At 43.0% G+C, this 20390-nt stretch overlaps 2 protein-coding genes across 2 annotated transcripts in view; one reads left to right on the top strand and one right to left on the bottom strand.

Annotated features, from left to right (window-relative positions):
* Positions 1 to 830: 830 nt before the first annotated feature.
* Positions 831 to 11906, bottom strand: LOC119446249 (transforming growth factor-beta-induced protein ig-h3). Its single transcript, XM_037710632.2, has 6 exons — positions 11074 to 11906; positions 10704 to 10903; positions 9660 to 9849; positions 6068 to 6169; positions 4787 to 4894; positions 831 to 3840 (listed from the first exon to the last, which is right to left on the bottom strand). Exons 1-6 carry the CDS (start codon positions 11378 to 11380, stop codon positions 3695 to 3697), a joined length of 1053 nt encoding a protein of 350 aa, XP_037566560.1. The 5' UTR covers positions 11381 to 11906; the 3' UTR covers positions 831 to 3694.
* Positions 11907 to 12483: 577 nt separating this feature from the next.
* LOC119446247 (transmembrane and coiled-coil domain-containing protein 4) overlaps positions 12484 to 20390 on the top strand; it is a 50472-nt gene continuing 42565 nt past the window's right edge. Inside the window, exons 1-4 of the mRNA XM_037710631.2 lie at positions 12484 to 12946; positions 13431 to 13554; positions 16005 to 16062; positions 18945 to 19086. Coding sequence (XP_037566559.1) covers positions 12892 to 12946; positions 13431 to 13554; positions 16005 to 16062; positions 18945 to 19086 — 379 coding nt within the window. The 5' untranslated portion in view covers positions 12484 to 12891. The remainder of the gene's footprint in view (positions 12947 to 13430; positions 13555 to 16004; positions 16063 to 18944; positions 19087 to 20390) is intronic.

Below are 20390 nucleotides of genomic sequence, written 5' to 3'. Positions count from 1 at the left end.
TACTTTGTCTCAGAACCTCCGCGCAGCACTGTGGAAGATATAAGCACCTCAACCAATGAAGAAGGCGAACACATCAAAATCTATCCGTCTGCGCTTTGTTGTTGGCTGCTGACACTGTCACCAATGCCTGTAGCATCCGCAGGGTCTGCAACGTTCGTTGTTGCGTAACACTGCGCAAATACGATGCAAGAGTAGACATTTTAACTATATTTCCCTCGCGCAAGCATCTCTATGCCTCGTAGCCTCGGCTCTGCTGAGCGCAGCTTATCAGGCAGACAATATTTCCAACTACCATTTATGAAAAGGTTAACGATATATACCAAAAATTAAAAAAAATAAAGTTGCTATACAACCACAACAAATAATTTCTACGTCGACGTAGTAACGGTGCATGTGCCAAGGTACCAGAGTTTTTTGTTCAGTAAGGACAAGGAGAAAGTGCTGATACAATCTTCTCCTTCAGAATGAATTTCCGCTGCTTCTATAATCTCGGGTGTGCATGTGTTCTCGTTACGGCAAATAACAATATAATTATCAACAGTGTTGTTTCTGCCATGTTTGTTGTATCTGGTTCTGTGCATATTTTCCGTTAGTAACATGATTTTGCAAGTTTACTATGAATTACCAATTGGCCCAAGTTCAGACCTTGCTGAGAAATCAGCTTGAGTGTGTCCACTCGCAAGCGAATGTGCCAACCTATGCAGATGAGACTGTTTATTATGGATGCCTATGCTCGTTAGAGGAAATAAGAGCATGGGTTAGTTTCATGTGTTCTGTCTTCCAGCCACATCTACATCAGTACAGTGATCACACCAGGTTGAGAGAAGCAATTTGGTGCAATTTTTCAACTGTAAAATTTTATTAGCATAAGTGAGCTGGCATCATTTGATACATCTTGTGATCATGAAAGCCGTCCATATGAAATACGGCATTTTTAATTGCTTCAAGTGGGCTCAGTTTGCCATGGCCTGGGCACAACTCTTGCTCACCTCAATGCATTCAATCACAGGGTATTGTAACACACCACCATTTGGTGGTATGGTATAACTTAACCCTTCTTGTTACAAATTTTAGAAATGAAGCGAAAATTTTATATTGCTTTTTTATATCTTTATTGTATCTGAACAACCAAAGGCAGGGAAAAATTAAAACTAAACGTTCCCACCAGAAACAAAGGTTTTTGCTCGTGAACAGCCAAAAGCTCAATATGTTTAAGCAGCAAGTGGTTGGTTCTCTAGACTTCTTAATTCACAATCATAATGGTTTGAAATGTGGCCACAGATTATTTCATTTCATTTATTTACTTTCAGGGCCATTCAGGCCCCCAGGCAAGTTATTGGCATTAGGCACATCAGGTTCCAAAATTAAGAGCGCAGAGGCGTAGCCTCAGTGCGATGCGACGCTTTGACATTTGTGAAATTTCAGGGAGAGCCATATTTATCTGTGGCACAAAGTCTACAAATTACATTATTAGCATAGCTGACACTTGGATGTCGGATATTTCCTCCAAGACATTAAGATTCCTACAGAAACCACTAGAACCAGAAAGCGTGAATTTTAGCTGTGGCCGCAGAGGTAAAATGACCTCGCGAGCGCCGTGATGCGACAAGCACTTGCTGTTGTTGCGTTTACCGAATACAGATGCATGCAGCAAGTATAGCACACTGCCGATAAGCAGAGCAACAGAAGCCATATATGGTTATGCTCGAGAGCAACTAGATGGAATTAAGCATTTGCACCTTCCACTAAAGCCAGCTTCCACATAATGTAATTAAATGTAAAATGTTTTGCAAATACATGTATTGCAAAAGACAAAAATACTTAAAAGACATTCTGAAACTATGTTAAGACTGCAAGCATGAAGGCTTTGTTAGAAATTAAACAGGTGACTGATCACTGCTAAAATATTCAGGGGTTTGTATGGATACCTTATTTAAGCATAAAAGTGTGGCCTTGTCAATGCATTAGGATTATCAGACGAAGTTCAAGTCAACAAGCAGCTCTCTTTCAAAATCAAGTTGAAGTGAGCAAGCAGTACAGCATTTTCAAAATTAGCACAGCATAGATGGAATACTTCACCGCAAGAAACTCTGGTTGGTTTGAATGAAAACATATGCTACTTAGAACATAATATTTGGGTGATGGTCAACTGTACTTGGAGAAACAAAAGCTGGTTGCCATCATTGATCACAATGCTACCCTTGCAATCGGCAGCAATTGCGATATCTTTTTGGGTTGCTCTTGTAGTTTCGGACGAGAATTGCAAGTGTGCATGAATGTAACATATGAATGCCACAAGTTTGACCATGCTCAAAGACATGGGGAAATGTGAGCACATGCATGAAAAAAAGACATTCCTTGCAACAAACAAACAAACAAACAAAAAAGCTTAACGCCGACAAGGCCAAAGAACTATTACGAGTTTAACCTTTAACCATTAAGTTAAAGAATTTTACAACAAACTCGGGCCAAAAAAGCAGCTTGAATCCTTTCCTAATAAGCAGAAACGATTACCCTGCAACGTAAATGAATATTCGTTGAACATGCAGTTGGTTACAGTAGACGTCAATAAAATTGTTCAAGAATGGCCGATTACAAACGCAGTGTTACTCATATAGCCTTGACATTGCTGTAATTGCTTATGGGCTGTCTGTAGCCGATAAAATTCCATATAGTACTAAATAAAGCATTGTTCTATTGTCTCATGCCGATGCACTACCAAGCGAAAAACAAAACCAAAACTATTCAGCATATATAAAATGGAACAGCTAGTAAAAGCGAGTCATAGCAGATGTCACTTTGCATTTGTTCAAGGACCGTCAGGAGTATTTTATATGCACAGAACTGTCCATTAATGTGACCAATATTAATTATTGTAAAGGGTTATACTATAACTATATTACTCATAATATTAATCTAGAAGTTTGAAATATTGTGCTTGGCTTGCTTTTAGCAATCCTTTGTCAGATGCGCAGTCATCAACGAATGAAATGCGATAATGCAAGTGCACCATACCGCATGGAAACTATGCTCCATGCAATGGGCGTGGCGTTAAAATGTTTACTTGAAGCCAAGAGATATTAACTACAGCATCTGCTACTCACACCTTCATCACTACCTCCCCAAATGTGCACCCTTTGTGCCGGTCCATATCTCCTGCATTATTCCATTTGTTGCCAACTACATGATTATTATGAAAAGGCTCACTGGATTAGTCTTCAAGCAACTGTGACTGCTCACAAGTTCAAACTTGATATGCGAACACTCTCAACTGGCCTTCCTAATGAATACTTAGCCTCATGTTACAACTATGTATGTGTTGAGTCACTGTGGCTTCCTGAATGCAAATTTAGGTACACTCTTCATCAAAGGTATATTTTCTATGTTGCCTGCGACCGTCAGGCTGTTTAATGGGCTTCCTGCTGTACATCGTAAGTTACAACACTCTGAGGAATGAAAATAACTCTCATACTACCCATCCAGCGGTCTAAAGTATCAGGAGCACCATGGAAACCGCACAATGCAGACGAAATACATGTAAGGAGTAGGCTGTAAACGTTTGTCAAGGCTGTATGTTTCCCGCCTCATTGCGCACCGCTGTACCTAACCAAGCAAAATTAGTTTGTCTGAGACCCTGTCATGGGGGACAGCAACTTCGTCTATAATGGGATCCGAATGACCCAACGAAGCAAAATTATGCCCTGGTTACAATTGTTACACGAAAGGCTCGGTTGAATCTCATAAGCTTTGGTATGAGGACGGTGTCAATTGAATGGACTACGCCATTGCGCACCGCTGCGTCGGCCAAGATGACGGTAGCATCGTTGACGTGAACACCACCTGCAAAAAGATAGGACAAGGTGAGTCACAGTCATTGCAAAGAAGTTTCAAGCAGAAATGCTTACTAGACACTTGCTTACCACTACAATTGTAAAACTTAAACCACTGCCTGAAGAAGCATCTTAGTGGCTCTGACAGCATTTTGGAAATTTTCTATAGTGCACTCAATACAACTAGTACTACTTTTTCGAGTTTTTCCATATGAGTGCCATAACAAAACTTTGCTAATTTCCAACAATGTCCCTAATTACTCTCCAAAGCTAAGCCCACCCATACAGAGTGTCCCAGATCTCATGCACCCAATAAAAAAAAATAAAAAGACCTTTCCTGCGGATGAAACCCACTGTGCGTTAGCAGCAACATGAAGCATCCAGTATTCTTTTGTATTGTTTTTTTTTATTGGCTTATAATTATTAACTAACTTCATTATTATAGTTATAGCAGATATGTTAACACTAGGTTCTAGAACACATTAGGAGACATCAATTTCGATTGTTTGTGGCGCACTATCTTTCGCACGGCTCTTTTTTCAGTGTTTGAAAGAAAGCCCACAAAATATAAGAAAAGCTAACCCGACTTCCTGCTTATGCTGCAGCAGGGCAGCTCTTGCAGGGAATGGCTGACAACCCAAGAGCCCTATAGTGTGAGACATTAATTTGGACACAGACAACTGAGGCAACATGTCTGCAACTGAGCCCCTACATCCCAGTGCACAGCCAGTGCCACACCTGCATGTCCGAGTAGTGCTGCAGCACCCTGTACTGATGTCACACTGCCGTTCAAGTTGGTGTATTTGAACCTCAGCATAAGGGGGGGAAGGGGCATGTTTGGAGCATGGTGCTTTCTGAGGCTCATAATTCTGGAGAAAAAAATCATTGCGGTAATATTTGTGCAAACATGGTAACTTTGACTCTTTGCAGGCTTGTCCCTTTGCTCTGGCACTCACCATCATCGATGGAAATAGTCAGGTTCTGTCCCTGCATAGTCTTCACCTGCCCATTCACCAGCCCGGCACTGTACCACACGTCTGGGACCACGTGGTAAAGCAGAACCTCTGCAAAATTAATGGCAAATGGAAGATGTATTTCGAATGTGCATGGTGCAAGAAAAAGATTACATTCAGATTTTTTAAGTGCCAAAACCACTATATAATTATTGGGCACGCTGTAGTAGGGTGGGACTCCGGGTTCATTTTGACCAGCTGGGGTTCTTAGATGTGCACCCAATGCATGGTGCACGGGCATTTTTGCATTTCACCCCCATTGAAATGTGGCCACCGTGACTGGGATTTGATCCTGCGCCCTCGGGCTTAGCAGCGCAACACCAAAGCCACACCACCATGGCAGGTTGGATGGTGCAAAACGCTCTGTAGGTCAGTGTGCACAACTGTATATAACATGTATCGCTAAACGGAATTAGGGGCAGGAAGAGATGGAGCACAGCTTCAAAAACACACTGGTCACGTTGATGTGCATAGGTAATGCAAGAACTCGCCCAACAAAACATAAAATAAGATGTTGTATCTGCGGAGATAGCAAAACAAAAGAAAGCAGGCAAATCATGTAGGAATATATAGGGGGGGGGGTAAAGAAAGTCAGTCAAAAGAATAGGGCTCCTTGGCGGCTTTTGAAGGCTGATAGACATTGCCAATGAAAAATAAAGATAACAGACATCACCATGGAACCCCAAGAGCTCTTCATAGTATGATTCATCTTCATCTTGCAGGATATTCTCACCAATGCTGCTGTTCACATCTACATCTCATAATTTTGACAACATGGTTGGTTACTGCAGTACTTGTACATTCGGGTTGCCACATTCTCTGGTAAAGTGAACATGAGAAAAAGAAATAAGGAGAAAAGAATGCAAGCAAAAGATAATGGGACCTCATCTGCGAGAGGCTTTGTTCAGCCTGCAGTCTACCGATGGGGTTGAAGGGTGTCGCATATTGTTTCATTTCATTGAATAGTTCTCTAACCCGGGAGAATATCTCAGCCTCGTGGCTAAGCAATACGCTACTGCAATTTTTCTGCTAGATAAAAGAGAATTAGGTAAGCTGGGCTTTGACAAGTCAATGTTTCACAATAATACAAATGTCTCTTCCACTAAACATAAAAAGTGCGCAATCTCTTTTCAAACACAAATAGAGAAGGTTAAGTTAGCATTCCTGAATGCAAAAAAGAAAAGATCTGCCAATGGGGCTGGTGCAGAAGAAAAAAGGCAATACCTTTCAGGGCTGTAACGTTGCTCTTGAGGTGGTCAATGACCTCCGGACTCAGTTTTGCGAATGCCTTATCCACTGGAGCAAACACTGTGAATGGCCCATCTCCTGTGCAGTCAGACAGGTTTCACAAGGCACTGTGTTAAGCTCTGAAATGGGATAGACTCGTGACTGGCGTAGCGACTCCTGAAAGTGGCCCCATGTACCATACATGTAATACAGTACGGCCCAGTGTTGAAGATAAGACCAAATTAGTATTTCGTGACAGATTACAGCCATGCTTTAATATGAATGCCTCTGAAATATGCTTTTGCTGATGTAGGTCTATCTCACGAGCCACAAAACCACTTTTTGCCTACGAAATGAATGACACATTCAAGTTAAGTTGTAGAAGCGTGCGACGCTGGGCTTGTTGGATCAACGTGGCTTTTGATGGTAAAACAGTGCAGGAAACGAAGACAGACAGAAGAAATGAACACACACCACAAAGCGCTTACTAACAAGTGGAAGGTTTTATTGCCACGAGAGCAGTAAATAGGAACAACATCCAAACAAACAAAAGCAAGAGTGAATTGTTGCGAAAGCATGCCGCATGATAAAAAGGAACACTTTACAAAAAAAAAAAGAAAACTACAACAGGCATTCCTCCTGCTTAGTTTTCTCATGTGGTGTGCTCTCACAACAATCCGCTCTAGATTTCACTCGTTTGGACTTTATTACTGTTTACTGCTCTCATGGCAATAAAAACTTCCAGTTGTTAGTCAGAACTTCGTGGTGCGTTTTCATTCTTCAGTCTGCTTTTGTTTTCAGCACTGCCAAAAGCCAATTTATGTTGGCTTCATTAGTATTAATTATGTGGGCCCTTCAGCAGTGGACCATACTGTACATGCATAGTTAGGAAGTAAACGGTAATGTAATAGACATTCAATGTATGGTGGAAAAAGTAGAACAGCATGAAAGCACTGCTTAGCAACTGACATTAATAAGCACCCAACAGATTTAACACAATAACAGATGGTAATAAGTGCCAGATGATGATAAACATTGAATACACGGTAATAAGCAAGTTTACTATAAGCATACTCGGCAACTGACGAACAATGTACAAGGCATTCAAAACATTATGGCAAGAATAAAACAGCACAAATACGAGTGATACAGTTAAAGAAGACATAACACAAGTGCTACAAGTACTCTTATGTATACCCCCCCGCCCCCTATTTTGTTCTTTCACTCCAAAGAAGAAAAAAGATCGCCTGAAATAGGTGATACAATGCTGCCTACTCGGCAGTTTCATTGAAGATGTGGATATTACTTGTACGAGTCACATTATGTATTACCTAATCAGGCACATTACACTCATTTTTATAAACAAACAGAACTGCAGACAGTGAAATGCACACGCGCATGAAATAACAAGCCTAGACTTGGCATCAACTCTAATATTATTATTTAATGAAACTAAAACATGTCAGATGCAAACATGCTCTTATCAAGCAACCTCTAAAGAGATAAAATTTGTTGCATTCAGAATAAAAATATAAAGTGCTGGGATCAGATTTCTTACTTATTACCTAAAACGCTTTAGAAATAAGAATTGGCAAAAATTGGTTTTAGAAGAAGTTTACAAGAAGCATTACAGTTATAATTCCACAACTATGTGTTAAAATCTGATATCACATTTTCATAAACTACATCTCTATTAGAGCACCTAAAGCAGACCAATATAGCATAATAGTTTAGAGTTCACATGCCAAAATGATTATAATGTTTACTTGAGTTTTTCAAAAGGCCTGTTTCCGAGTTATTGGTAGAATTCAGAACGATGTATATAGTATGTCAATTTTGTCACTTTCAGACATTCTAATAAGTGCAGTTTGTAACGTTGTTTCATGTCTTTATTGTTGTGGTAAGATTCGTAGACTTCAAACGATTGCTTCATAATACCGGAAAATAATCGAAAACACTTTTGCAGATGTATGCAACTTTTACGCCTAAGACAATGATGCTGCATACCAAGTGAGTTCTCGCACACTTTGGAATGCCAGTAGTCTGGTTTGCCCCGCTGCCCAAGATCTATCCAAGATTTTCCAAATGCCTTCACTATGTTCGTTGCCAACTCCTTCCCTATACCAAACTCTTTGCAAACATATCCATATATTTGACCTTGGTACTTTCTATAATACCAACTATATCTGATGCATGTTACTGTATGCTTCACCGGATCCGCTCTGTACAGTGCAGATCTGCCCGATTGATATCAATCATGCTGCCCCATGTTGCTGCTGCACGAAGATCGTCATGGGACTCCCCTATACCTACTTCGCTCTAAAACTGCCATTTGCTGAAAACATTCAGATACAACAGTCGCCAGAACTTAGCCCTCTAACCATTGAGCCTGAGATATCCTTGACCTCCCAGTTTGTACTGATAGTATCGCCAAAGACCCCTCTGCCTTGTCCACACTACATTTTTTCCTTTTTTTACCTCAGCTCACCGAGAACAAGTCAAGTGCATCTGCTCATTTCACTGTGTACCATTGAGCTTGGACACTTGCGCATAACATTTTGTAGTTTATGTTCATTTTGCTGCCATTTGCCATTTTGTTTAGGCATTATTATACAAAAGATTTTATATATACTGAGATAAATGCAAACAGGCTTTCTTGTTAAATGTTTTCATTGCATGTAAGTAATAAACTGTACATATACCTACTATGCCAAGTACATATACCTACTATGCCATGTTTACTATGCCAAGTCTGGCAAAGTAAAAATGAAAGGTGTGGGTGGAGAGAAAATTTCATGCAGTGTTCCTGTAAATAATTAGTGCATTGAAGAGGTAATGTTTTCTCTTAAATGCTGTGAATTTCATTAACATTGGATCTGCAGTTGCAAGATGATAGCATCTCTGCATTTCACATGTATATTTGAATACCGCAGATGCAAGGTACAGGAACCGTATTCTGAAATGTTCCACTTCAGCGATAGTTAAGCCTAGGCGCCAATTTCGCCTTCAGGCGTGTGCCAATTGGGTGGTTGAGCAAAACCGGGAAATAAAACGCGCCCTCTAGTAGTTCCGGTATACGTCATTTTGAAGTCACGGTGTCAATAGGTGCTCCCAACATATATTGAACAAATGAACACGCCTGCGTTGTACTGCGGCCGATACATTCGAAAACAACACACCCGAGCCGCTCTGCACTCGCACGGTGCGCTCTCTCGTGTGTTTCGAAGCGTTCGAGTGTGCGTGTTGGTAGTGCATGCTGACGTCACGGGTAAGCAGCCGGTTGATTTATTGAATGTGACTATCGCCGAAGTGGAATGTTTCAGAATACAGCCCCAGCATTCCTTGAGATTTCTCAGTGCTTTAACTAAGGTCAACTTACAACCATAAGTGTGCACAGACAGGGTGCCCACTTAGGGGGAGGCAAGGCGTCCTGGCTTATCAGCACTGTGCTCTCCCTGACACGTTCACCAAATCAAGTTAGCTCCATACTGGCCAATGCAAACTTGTAAAATGCCTAATATGGACCCATTGCTCTAGCCAGCTACTCTGCACTGAATCATTATAGTGTCTACATTCGCATTGAGCTCACCATCCAAGGCATTGTAGAGGTCAGCTCTCTTGATCAAGTCATTGAGGATCGAGTATGCCTCACAGCGGCTTAGTTCGAAAGCTGCACTTCCTTTGAACAGTGTGCAGATCACATCTGAAAGCACGTGCACAACTCCATTGGAGGCGATGTTGTCGGTGTCGGTGATGTTTCTTCCAGCAGCCGTTAGAGACTGTGAAAGAGGTAGTAGGTTACTCGGTTAACTCAACGGGACCAAATTCCACAAGTAGAATTCCAAATTTTGATTTCTGTATCTTCTAGGCAAATGACTTCACTCTCACTTTTATGGTGATAAAAGCGTGATTAAGTTTGGCAACACTGAATTTAGGGCATTGGAGTTGGCTCTTGTTCATTCATTACACTTGCAAACATTCTTTTTTTATACTTTGCTTTATGTGAGCTGCTTTGTTGTAAATGTTACCAGTAAACTTGCACATGCAACATGGTGCAGAAAAAATGGCCCAGCTGACATCATCTCAACAATCAAGGTGTCGCTCTCAAATATTCCATAAATTTCTCAGTCACCACAGTGTAAGATTATATAATAAAAACTACTCTTTCCCCAGGCTATGCGGTGTTTTCTGCCTCTCTCATCTTGTAATGCAATGAGTACCACTGAAAAATGAAAGGACACACCAGACAATAACGATGTAGCACATTGATCGCACCATTTTGTTCTCGCCTGGTGTGTCCTTTCTTTTTTTAGTGGTTTTGTCAGTAGTACTCAACGCATTACAACATGAACAAACAGCAACCAACCCAATTTATCTCTATCCTTTTCTATCTCTGCTTATGTTAGCTACTCTCTTTGTTGTAATACTGAGCACTTATTCCACAATACAAGATTGGAGATCTTGTATTCCCACTCTTGCATAGGGTATCACGACCAAGATGACCGTATGCTATAAATAGGTCAGTAAACACACATCTCCTCCTCCACATATATGCATTCATAAATATAAGCATGCATTTGCTCCCGAGTGAGGCAGTTGCACAAAAGTAGTGGATAAAAGTTGGTTGGCTCACATTGGTCTGCGGGTAGACGTTAATTCGAAGTTGGCGTTGCTGTAAGAAACTGGTGAGCAGTAGGTTGTTCTTGAATTCGTTTTTCTTGTGTAAACCAAGTGCAATGTGGTACTTGATGACATCTTTCAGTGGAACATTTCTGCAGTAGTCAGGTATTTTTTCAAATGCTTCGTTGGTGGGGCCGAACAAAGTGAATGGACCTAAGACAGCCATCCGTGAGAAATGTCAGTAACTTGCAAGAAACTACACACACAAATTTGTGAAAACAAAAAACGTACTAAACAATTACTCAATCAGTGCAAAATGAAAGAGAGAGAAAAAAAAAAACGCATTTCATGCTTTAACAGACAATCCATGGAGATGTGCTTACCTTCGTGATTCAGCAGCCCTGCAAGGCCTACTTTGATAATTGCTTCAACTAATTTGGTCAGGTTGAGTTTCCGGGCTATCTCGAGCAGGTTAGAACGCCTGGCGGTCACGTTCTGCCATTCGAGAGGCAGCTTCCCTGTCAGCGACTCGACAGTATGCTCGGCTCCATAGGTATCTGACACTCCAGGCACGGAGTTGAAGAAACGCAACAAGTGCGTTCTATTGCCGATGTAGTCCAAGTTGGGGTAGCAATAAGAGACGTGCTGTACACCGACTAGAAAAACGACAACGGCCACTAACGCCTTCATTTTGTGCTTCCCGCTTCGTACACAGCTATGTGTACTCGCTCTAGCAGAAAACAGACTAGCTCGACAAAGTGCGACGATTTGAAAGGCGAAGGACGGTTGTAGACGTGCGCAGAGAGCAAGCCGTTGCCAGCAACGAATACGCTAATCTCAGTAGCGCTATCAGAACCACACGAGTTTCAAAGACGGTGGCGATACGCAGTACCCTGAGAACGACCTTGACTCGTCTGCAGGGTTCAGGCAGCACCGGTCTTCGACGCTGGTAGCCGAAAACCGAGCGAAGGCCGCTACCCGTGCCGGTGCAAGCGGCATGCATTGCACGCGCGCAAGGTGCGCGAGCTGTGTCATATCAAACATCACAATTTATTTTCGCGCGTTCCGAGAAGCACACATGGCTTGTTTCCACAAGGCGACTTCGGGTCATTTGATACGGTGCTATCACTCGACCACCCATGTGGCGTGTGCAGGAGGGCCCCTCGGTCCGTGTCAAGATAGGCAGCGAGTTGTGGGGCCAGCGGCGCCTTGCTGCCCGGCTAAAGCGCTAGCTCTTCGGCGGTGGAGACGCTTTTTCTTTGTCAGAGCCGAGAACGTCCTGTTCTAGCTCCCACAGTTCGATGTTCTGCGTGCGGATAGCGTTCTTCACACATTCTTGGTAGACCTTCAGCAGGGAAGCGCAATGATCTTCTTTGCGCCCCTTGAGAAAGTGGTCCGAGAACCAACTGTGAAAGCACGCGTCGTACTTTTTCTTCAGTTCGTTGCACTCTTCTCCGACACTGTTCATCTCGAATCATAACACTGACGCGTCCTCGTCACAAAAAAATAAGCTCTCAGGCTACAAGGGCTGAATCACACACAAATGCCTAGAATAGCCAGTTACTTGTTTTCAACCAACGTTTGAGCGCATGCCATGCCGCTACTACGGCTTACATCCGGCTACCACAGCTAGGACAGCAACGCATCGAAGCCGTAGCCTCAAATCAGCCACCGGCAGCCAAGTCACGCCGAAGCCCCGCTCGCTAGCCATCGTTGGCCATCATCGTCAAGCAACCTCGATAAAGCGCGTGTTCCTGCGCCGACGCGCAAATCGCCAGACGGCCAAGCAGACGTAAAAAAATCAACGGCAACATAATTTGACGGTTTCACGCCCAGTAGTATGTTACAAATGGGAAACCGAGATCTGATTATTTGGTTACGGCTACCGTTACACAATTAAGACAGCGTTTTCCGTGTACGAAATGAGCGAGTGAAGAGCAGCAGCATCACGCGCACTATTTTTATAGAGCGCAGTGATGGCATGCGCGAAAGTCGTGGTTTCGTCTGATCTACTTGTCTGATCCCATATGCGCTGTTCTGCACATGCTGTTTCTAATGTTATCGGCTTATCATGGGTTCCCGACTTTGTCTTTACACCACCACGAGAAATGTGAATGTTTACACAAACTGATTATGTTACCAGAATGCCACCGCGATTAGTGCGCAAAGACGGAACCGCAACTTGACTTGTGACAACCGTCATGGCTGACGAAGTTGGTTTAGAGGCTGAAGAGGATGCCCAGTCTCCTCCTCAAGGTCTGGAACTTCTCCGTGTTAAACTGAGAAAGAACTAGCCAGGGGTCGTAGAACTAAAAAGCCTCCGTGCTACACATTGTGCAGTTGATCTGTGCGGGCGAAATGGCAGATTGTTATTGCGAGTGTGATTGTACGTATGGAATCAGCTGATGTAGCGGGAATCAATGGTTTATGACCGAAAGCGCGGTTCGCACGACAGCTGTTTAAGTCGACAGCACGTTTTGCACCGAGAGCTCGCGTCGTGCGCAAAAGTGCGGTGATTACGACGCGACGAGCTGAACTGTATGCTGTTCGAGGTTATGTAAGCGCGGGGTCGTTGCGTCTGGCTGTTGCAATATTGCACCTGAAACACTTCTTGCTGTCGTGATGCGGTATTTTTTCACGCTTTCACTGTCTGCCTAAACATTTGAATTCTGCATCCTTATTCATAAAGTTGCTAGTACGCTCTCTACGTGTGTCTCATATTTATTCATTCTCTTTCAAGGAGTTCCAATACCACATCGCCTCGGGAGGCCGTTGCAGAAAATTTTGGGAGATGCCGGCTTGTATTCCTATTGTGCCATCTGCGCCCTTTCGCTTCACGACCTTTTCCCAGATGAATGGGACCGGTAAATAGCGACGTATTTTCGCAGGACTTTGTCTTTCTATACCCCACTAGACGTATTTGCAAAGTGAAGTGGAGGAGAATAGTCTTATTTGTACCCACCATACCGTGCATATAAAAGACATAGCATACAGGTCAGATGAAGCATTATTATGTTCCCCTCACCCGTCAAAGAAAAGAACTAACTAAATGAAAAGCTATTGAAAAAGAAAACCTTGCAACAAAGCTAAGACACACAAATATATAAGCTACCCTATTTTTTTCGTAACCGTATGACAGCCTTTAATGTTTTTCCACATTTTGTAACTTACTACATTATGTCAGTAGTACAGCTCAAATTTCATTTTTTTTTTTAGATCACCCTTCACAGGTATTGAAGGCTCACCTCAATCTGTGACATAAATTGAATGCATTCTTCTTGTACTCAAAAACTTTGAAAGGTGATGGCGACAATTTTCTGTACAATTCTTAATTTATTGAACATACACAGGTGAAGTTATTGAGGGTGTGTCATTACGAGAGGAGTGTCCATAGTTAAAGTGTGAGCTGCAATAATGCAGAAAAGAACGTACATGCTTGAAACACAATAGCAAATGATAACCGAGTATTGATAAGGCAGCGTAAAGTTTGAAAAATGCATTCACACCATAGGTTGCCATACTCGCTAATGAGTGCACTGACTCATCCTCACTATGCACTCACTTCATGAGCGACGTGAGATGGAGTGTTAATGAGTAATGAAGGATTTGACTGGACACGAGTGTGGAATGAAAGTCAGTGATGGTTAGCTTGAGTGTATGTGAGTTAGAGCACTGCACGGGCCTGATTTTTCCAGCCCGGGCCCGTTTTTACGTTGGGCGGCCCGCCCGAGCCCGATCAAAATTTTTATGGCGAGACCCGGGCCCGGCCCGGAAATAATCTACGTTACCCGCCCGGCCCGGCCAGCCACCCCTTTATCTTAGGCCCGGCCCGAGCCCGACTCGAAACCGGCCCGAAACCGGCCCGAGACAGAAAAATAATGTTTTTCAGAGTTGAGACGCCCGAGAATAATTCGCTGCACGTCACATGCACACCACCAAAAAGCCCGAGCCCGGCCCGGGCCCGCCTCAAAAAACCTGAGCCCGGCCCGAGCCCGTGAAAAAACTGTTCTAACCAGCCAGGCCCGGCCCGTGGGCCGGGCCCGGGCTTTCGGGTAAGCCCGAGCCCGTGCAGTGCTCTAATGCGAGTATAGAACGAAAATTAGGTACGGTTAGCTTGAGTGGAAGCGAGTATGGAACGAAAGTCAGTGATGGTTAGTTTGAGTGGATGCGAGCATGAACATAAGTGACTGTCGGTGAGTGTGGGTGAACTTGAGTATGTATGTGAGCTAGTGCCGGGGAGTGATAGCTGATGCGGTTATGAGTGTGAGTGGGCACCAGTAAATGTAAATGTAAGTAACTGTGAGTACAAGTGAGTGTTGGTAAGCATGAGTAGGAACATGAGTGTGCGTGAGTACATAGCGTGGGCCATAAAAAAATTTTGGTGAGTGAGTATATGAGGTAGCATGCACTTGTTCTGCTGACCTATGGTTCACACAGTGGCTACAACAATGATCCAGTGATACATGTAAGAACCCAACAGCCAGTAATACGAGGTGCAACTAAGAACCAATGAAAAGTTCAATATTTTCACACGATGACTACTTAAAGGAATGCTGACTCGTATTGTCGAAGTTGTAGTTTCACCGCATGGTCCCTCACGTGTGAAAAGGATGACACATGGCAAGTGTGAAGGTTGGGAAACACTAATACTGTATTTTAAGGTGACACTAGAGTTGTACTCTGAATGCTTCACTTAGCGCCGCCGACATTATTGTGATGTCGTGACACAGTGCAAAATTTGCCGTCATCATGTGGCAATAGTGCTAGGCAGTAGAATGTTGCTCATTGAAAAAATAAGATTGCTGCGGGGGGTTTCTTCTGTGTGTGCGCGTCTGTGGCAGCAGCAGCAATCACAGGAACAGAGCGAGACAGTGTGTCATGATGCGACCACCTCCTGTGTACCAAAACTTCTTTGTATTATAGTTACAAGCATGTAGTAAATTATTTATAATGCTCTTATGCTAGCCAGTATTTTTTCTAGGGTACAGATGGTCTGGACCTTCGCTAAATGCAAAATAAAGCCATGTCGGAATTGTCGTATCTGCAACTCCTTCAAACATTTCAATGTTTTGGAATGTTCGGGTTGTGATAGGAGAAGCTCACGCTACATAACTTTGAGTGAGCTTTGCTCATACGTGAACCGGACTCTCTGCTTTCAGGCAAAGGTGTCACCTGTTACCTGCCTGTGTAATTAAAATTACTCAAATCTATCTTGCTTTTTATGCTGTATAGTTGACCTTATACTTCAGGCACCGAAGAGATCGTTGGTACCTGCCATTGGTTGCGTGAATTCTTTCCACCATTTGTATTTCAGAGAATTTTGCGAAAAATGCCTTCTGCAGCTGATACAGCACCTTGGCCTGCCTTCACAGGTATGCTTTTTATGCTCGGCTTTTTGACAACGCCACACTTTGCTGTTCTGTGATTAGTGGTTTTCCAAAATTGGTTTGCTTGGGTGTGTCACTGTTCCTTTGAAATACATGTGAGGAAAGCTTGTCACTCATGGCCGTATGGTGTGGCAGATGTGGAAAGTCCTCAGTCAGAATGTTTCACTTGAAAGGCTGTTCAACATCTGTCACCATGACCACAGGTGGCGCTGGCTAACCTGGTGCACATACACAAATACTCAAGAAATGGGAGAACAGCCGCTGCTGTAGCTCAGTGGTCGAGCATCGCACGCATGATGCTGAAGATTTCAACCTGCAAGCTCCACCCTTAGAAGCACGGCACCTAGCATGTATTGACTTGTTTTGAAATATGCCTGTACTCTTTGGGATCCTTTTCAAGTATGCCTAACCGAAAAACCTTTAAAAAATAGAGCAGCCAGGTTCATCTTGGATAGGTATGGAAGACACTGCAGTTGTACTGCGATGAAAGAAAGAGTGGCATTGGGAACCTCTTTTGTCTCGCTGAAAAAAAAAAAGTGATTAAAGTTATTGTACTAAATATTTAACAAGCAAATGGGAATTGCATGGCCACAGTTACTTAAAGGGGCCCGCAAACACTTTTTATCAAAGCGGAGCACGGCATTTAAAGTTAAAATGGGCTATTTCAGAAATACTTTGCCTCAAAAAGTACTTCAATTGCGTTCAGCAGAAGCGGAGTGACTGGCAATCAAACACGCCTTTCGCGGTGCTTCCGCTCCTCTTCAATGCCTTGCACTGCGAAGGTTACGGTGGAACCGGGCATGCTCACAATGCTCCGCCTACTGAATGTCATTGTGGTGCACAGTTCAAATTTGATTTTGGATGTTAACGTTGACGCCACTACTTCCGATTTTGGTGCCTACGACGCGCCAAACGTACGCCAAATGCAGTAGTCCTCATTGAGCCACAGTGCGCTTGGCCAGTGGACTCGTCACGGCAACCCGCGGTGGCCGCGGTATCTACACTACGTAGCAGACCGCAGCTACATGTAACTGTGGTGCGCATCTTGCTTTGTGCACGACAGGGCTTAAGTGCATGCTCGAGCTCATCTGCTCCTGTCTAGCTGTGCAATGTGCTGCGGAACGGCTCTGTCCTTAGTCAGCTTGACCGATGTATAGTAGCCACATCCAACTTGCGCATTTTTAAAGTGCTATCAATAAGTATGCCAAGATTTCTAACCTGCCAGGAGTGAGAATGCGCTGGCAAGCGTGCGTGTGGTCTGATCTTAAGTTTCACGTGGTTCGAGTCTAGTTGAGCATTCAAAACTAGTCGAAATTAGGGAGATCCGATGGCTAGGACGGCCGATAAGCAGGGTGGCCGCAGTTTAACTCCTACGCAGGTGGCCGCGGCCGAGCATGAGCAGATGATAGTTGGCGTCTCCTGGAAGTACATAATTATTATCAAAATTCGAAAGCACATTTTTGCTTACTTCAGACTATTTACTAAACGTCGTCAATAAATATACACACCAACAGTAGGAAGAAGCGCACTGATCCAAAAACCTTTCTTGATTGAGGTCAGCTATTGGCCAATAGCAGCCACGTATGGCAATCCGCGTTATTACAAAATAAATCATCCAGAAAAGAGTGAGGCTTCTGTTGAAAAAAGAGCGTTTGAGAAAAAGGTGACTTCACACTCCACTTGCGAACTCTACACGCCGCACACAACTGCAAAACTTGGCCAAGATGTTCACAGCAGCGTATGCTATCAGCGTGCTATGTTTTTTTTACCAAGCCCGAGGGGTGGCTCAGGACCCCTTTGAATTCACCGAATTATATATATCTGGGCGTACTGATCATGTGTGCAAAATCGGTGAATACCAGGCCAGGATGAACCCTGTATGCAAATTCCTTATTTCTTTGTAAAAACTGTTGCCCAATGACATCGACTGTCAATTGAGCAAGTCTGCAGTTGGAATGATGATGCATTTCTTTCAAGCTTGTAACTCCCCTGCTGTAGTGCCTTCGGTCAAAGCAAGTAAATGTCTCAATAAAGAAAGAAAGAATGTGGGTTCGGCTCCCATCGGAGGCAAATTGTCTTTTTGTTCGCTTTCATCTTCCTTTCCCTTACTACTTCTGTGTTTCAATCATTCAGATAACAGTTAATTTATCCTGTACTTTCGCTAGCTTCTTTGTGTGTTGTCTGCGTGTGGTTGTAAAAAAAAAAAATTTAAAAAAAAAAAGCTCTTCTGGCTCATATACTCTGCAAGAGCCTTTTTTTTTGTATTCTGGCCCCCTGTTCAGGGCCACTGAATAATGGAATGATGGTGGCAGGTGATGGAGATGAGGGCGCACTGTTTATGACGTCGTCTCTTGGGCACATTCTTGATGTGCATATGCATTATTGGCGACAGCTTGGCCAGTCTGCAGCTGGCAAGCCAATGTGCTGATTCTGTGTGATCACACCGACTGCACGTTGCACATTAATGATGGTGCAAAATGCATTTATAGCTTAGCATTGTTCATGTGCCATATTCTGGCATGGCAATCCACTGATGGGTCATCAAAATTGACAGGAGATACCCAATTACTGGCCCCTTGGAGGCATTCTCATTACACATACCGATATTTCTTTCATACACACTCAATCTCGATTTATTCTTTTTTTTTTTTTTCATGCTGAGACCTTTATGCTTGTAATAAATATAGAATATAATGAAGATATTTTCATATCAGCTGTAACTTTGTTGTAATGAAGTTTATAAATGTATTTTATAAATGAATAAACTCATTTCTTGGGTAGTGCAGCCATCGAAAATGGAATCGGCATGTTCCAGTTGTCTGATGGTATGGTGGTAATCATTTGACAATGTCAAATGCTCCTCGCAGGTGAAGTCTGTGATGCAGGCCCTGATGATGGGTGAAGGCGGCGAGGTTGAGCCCTTCATACACGTTCTCAAGGATGAACCGGGTCTGAATGGAAACTGTTTGCGGGTTGTTGAAGATCTCATCCTGTTTGCAGTTCAGGGAGGTGAGGAAAATGCCGCCTTTGAAGGAGGACTAAAGAGAAAAAATAACTTGAGCTGTGTTTTTTAAATTACCCCTCTAAAACGACAGACGGTGTGAAAAAAACCGTCTCTAAAACGGAAATGAAAAACAGGTGGCGGCACCTGTTTGAAGTTCTCGTACCAGCTCGCCATGATGTCATGCATTTTGACAGCGCCTGCTCAGGCCTAGTTAACTTGTTATTGAGCCAACTTGTCTAAACCTTGGCTTAACTTGTCTAAAAGAGCCAAAGACAGAACGTATAAAGTTTAAGAAACCTTAACTGAGCCACAGTGGCCTGAATATGCGAAAATGCTTTGAAATCTGCGGCGTCACATTGACGTACCGGTGCTGGGACTTCAGCATGAAATTTAAAGAAAATTGAACTTTGGCCTTTGTTTTCTCTTCTAATAATCCTCTTACAGTGAAATTTACGAAAATAGACTTTTGCAAACATACTTCATGACTAAACGGACTTAGTGTTTCTCTTTTGTGTCCATTCAGTTGAGAGATTTCCTCGCCACTTCCAGCTTTTGGTTTGACGATGGGTTCTAAGCTTGACAACGAGCTCTCTGACGTTCGTTTTTAAAACCATTGGCAGTATAGAAGCCCATGTGACTCCTGCGATCATTCACGCATTTGTAACTTTATTCTGACCAAGTAAGATCTCTGTGGAGGTCAGAGCAGAACTGCTGTAGCAGTCGGAGCACTACAAAAAGTAGCGAGCCTCTAAATTGTTTGCTACCAAGTTTAGTCCTTAATGAATTTAGAGTATTGTGTGGCCAGTTACTACAACATGTCATTTTCCTACGCTACGCTTTCTAAACAGAACAGCCAGTGCATAGGAATTTACCTTGTTAAATTTTGTGTATTAAAACATCGTGTATCTGGGACTGTGCCACCTTTTTCTCATCCCACATTCTTAAAATTGAACTCACAGACACATTAATGATACAAATGGACAAATATCCTATGTTCTCTAGTTATTCTAATCAGTATACTGTTTCCAACTAATGGAAATAACTGGCAGTGTGGCATAGTTATGAGGTGGAAACATGGAGGTATATATTATTTCTAGTTGTTTGCTGAGGAGTGCTAATTTGCCAGGAATCTTTGTACTTTAGAGCAGCTCTAAGGAGAAATTACTTATCACTTTAGACTGATAAGGTGTCGTTTTGAAACTCTTATCTTTATTCATTTCGCAGTAAGATGAACTAAAAAAGAAAAAAGAACGACAGCAGTGCTGTCATTTCCCAAAGTCTGTGCCGGAACCTAAGTGCTGTTATTAAG

Source organism: Dermacentor silvarum, chromosome 3, assembly GCF_013339745.2.
Source record: "Dermacentor silvarum isolate Dsil-2018 chromosome 3, BIME_Dsil_1.4, whole genome shotgun sequence".
Lineage (NCBI taxonomy): Eukaryota > Metazoa > Arthropoda > Arachnida > Ixodida > Ixodidae > Dermacentor > Dermacentor silvarum.
The sequence above is the reverse complement of the archived record's forward strand: the minus strand, read 5'-3'. Positions and strand labels throughout refer to the sequence as shown.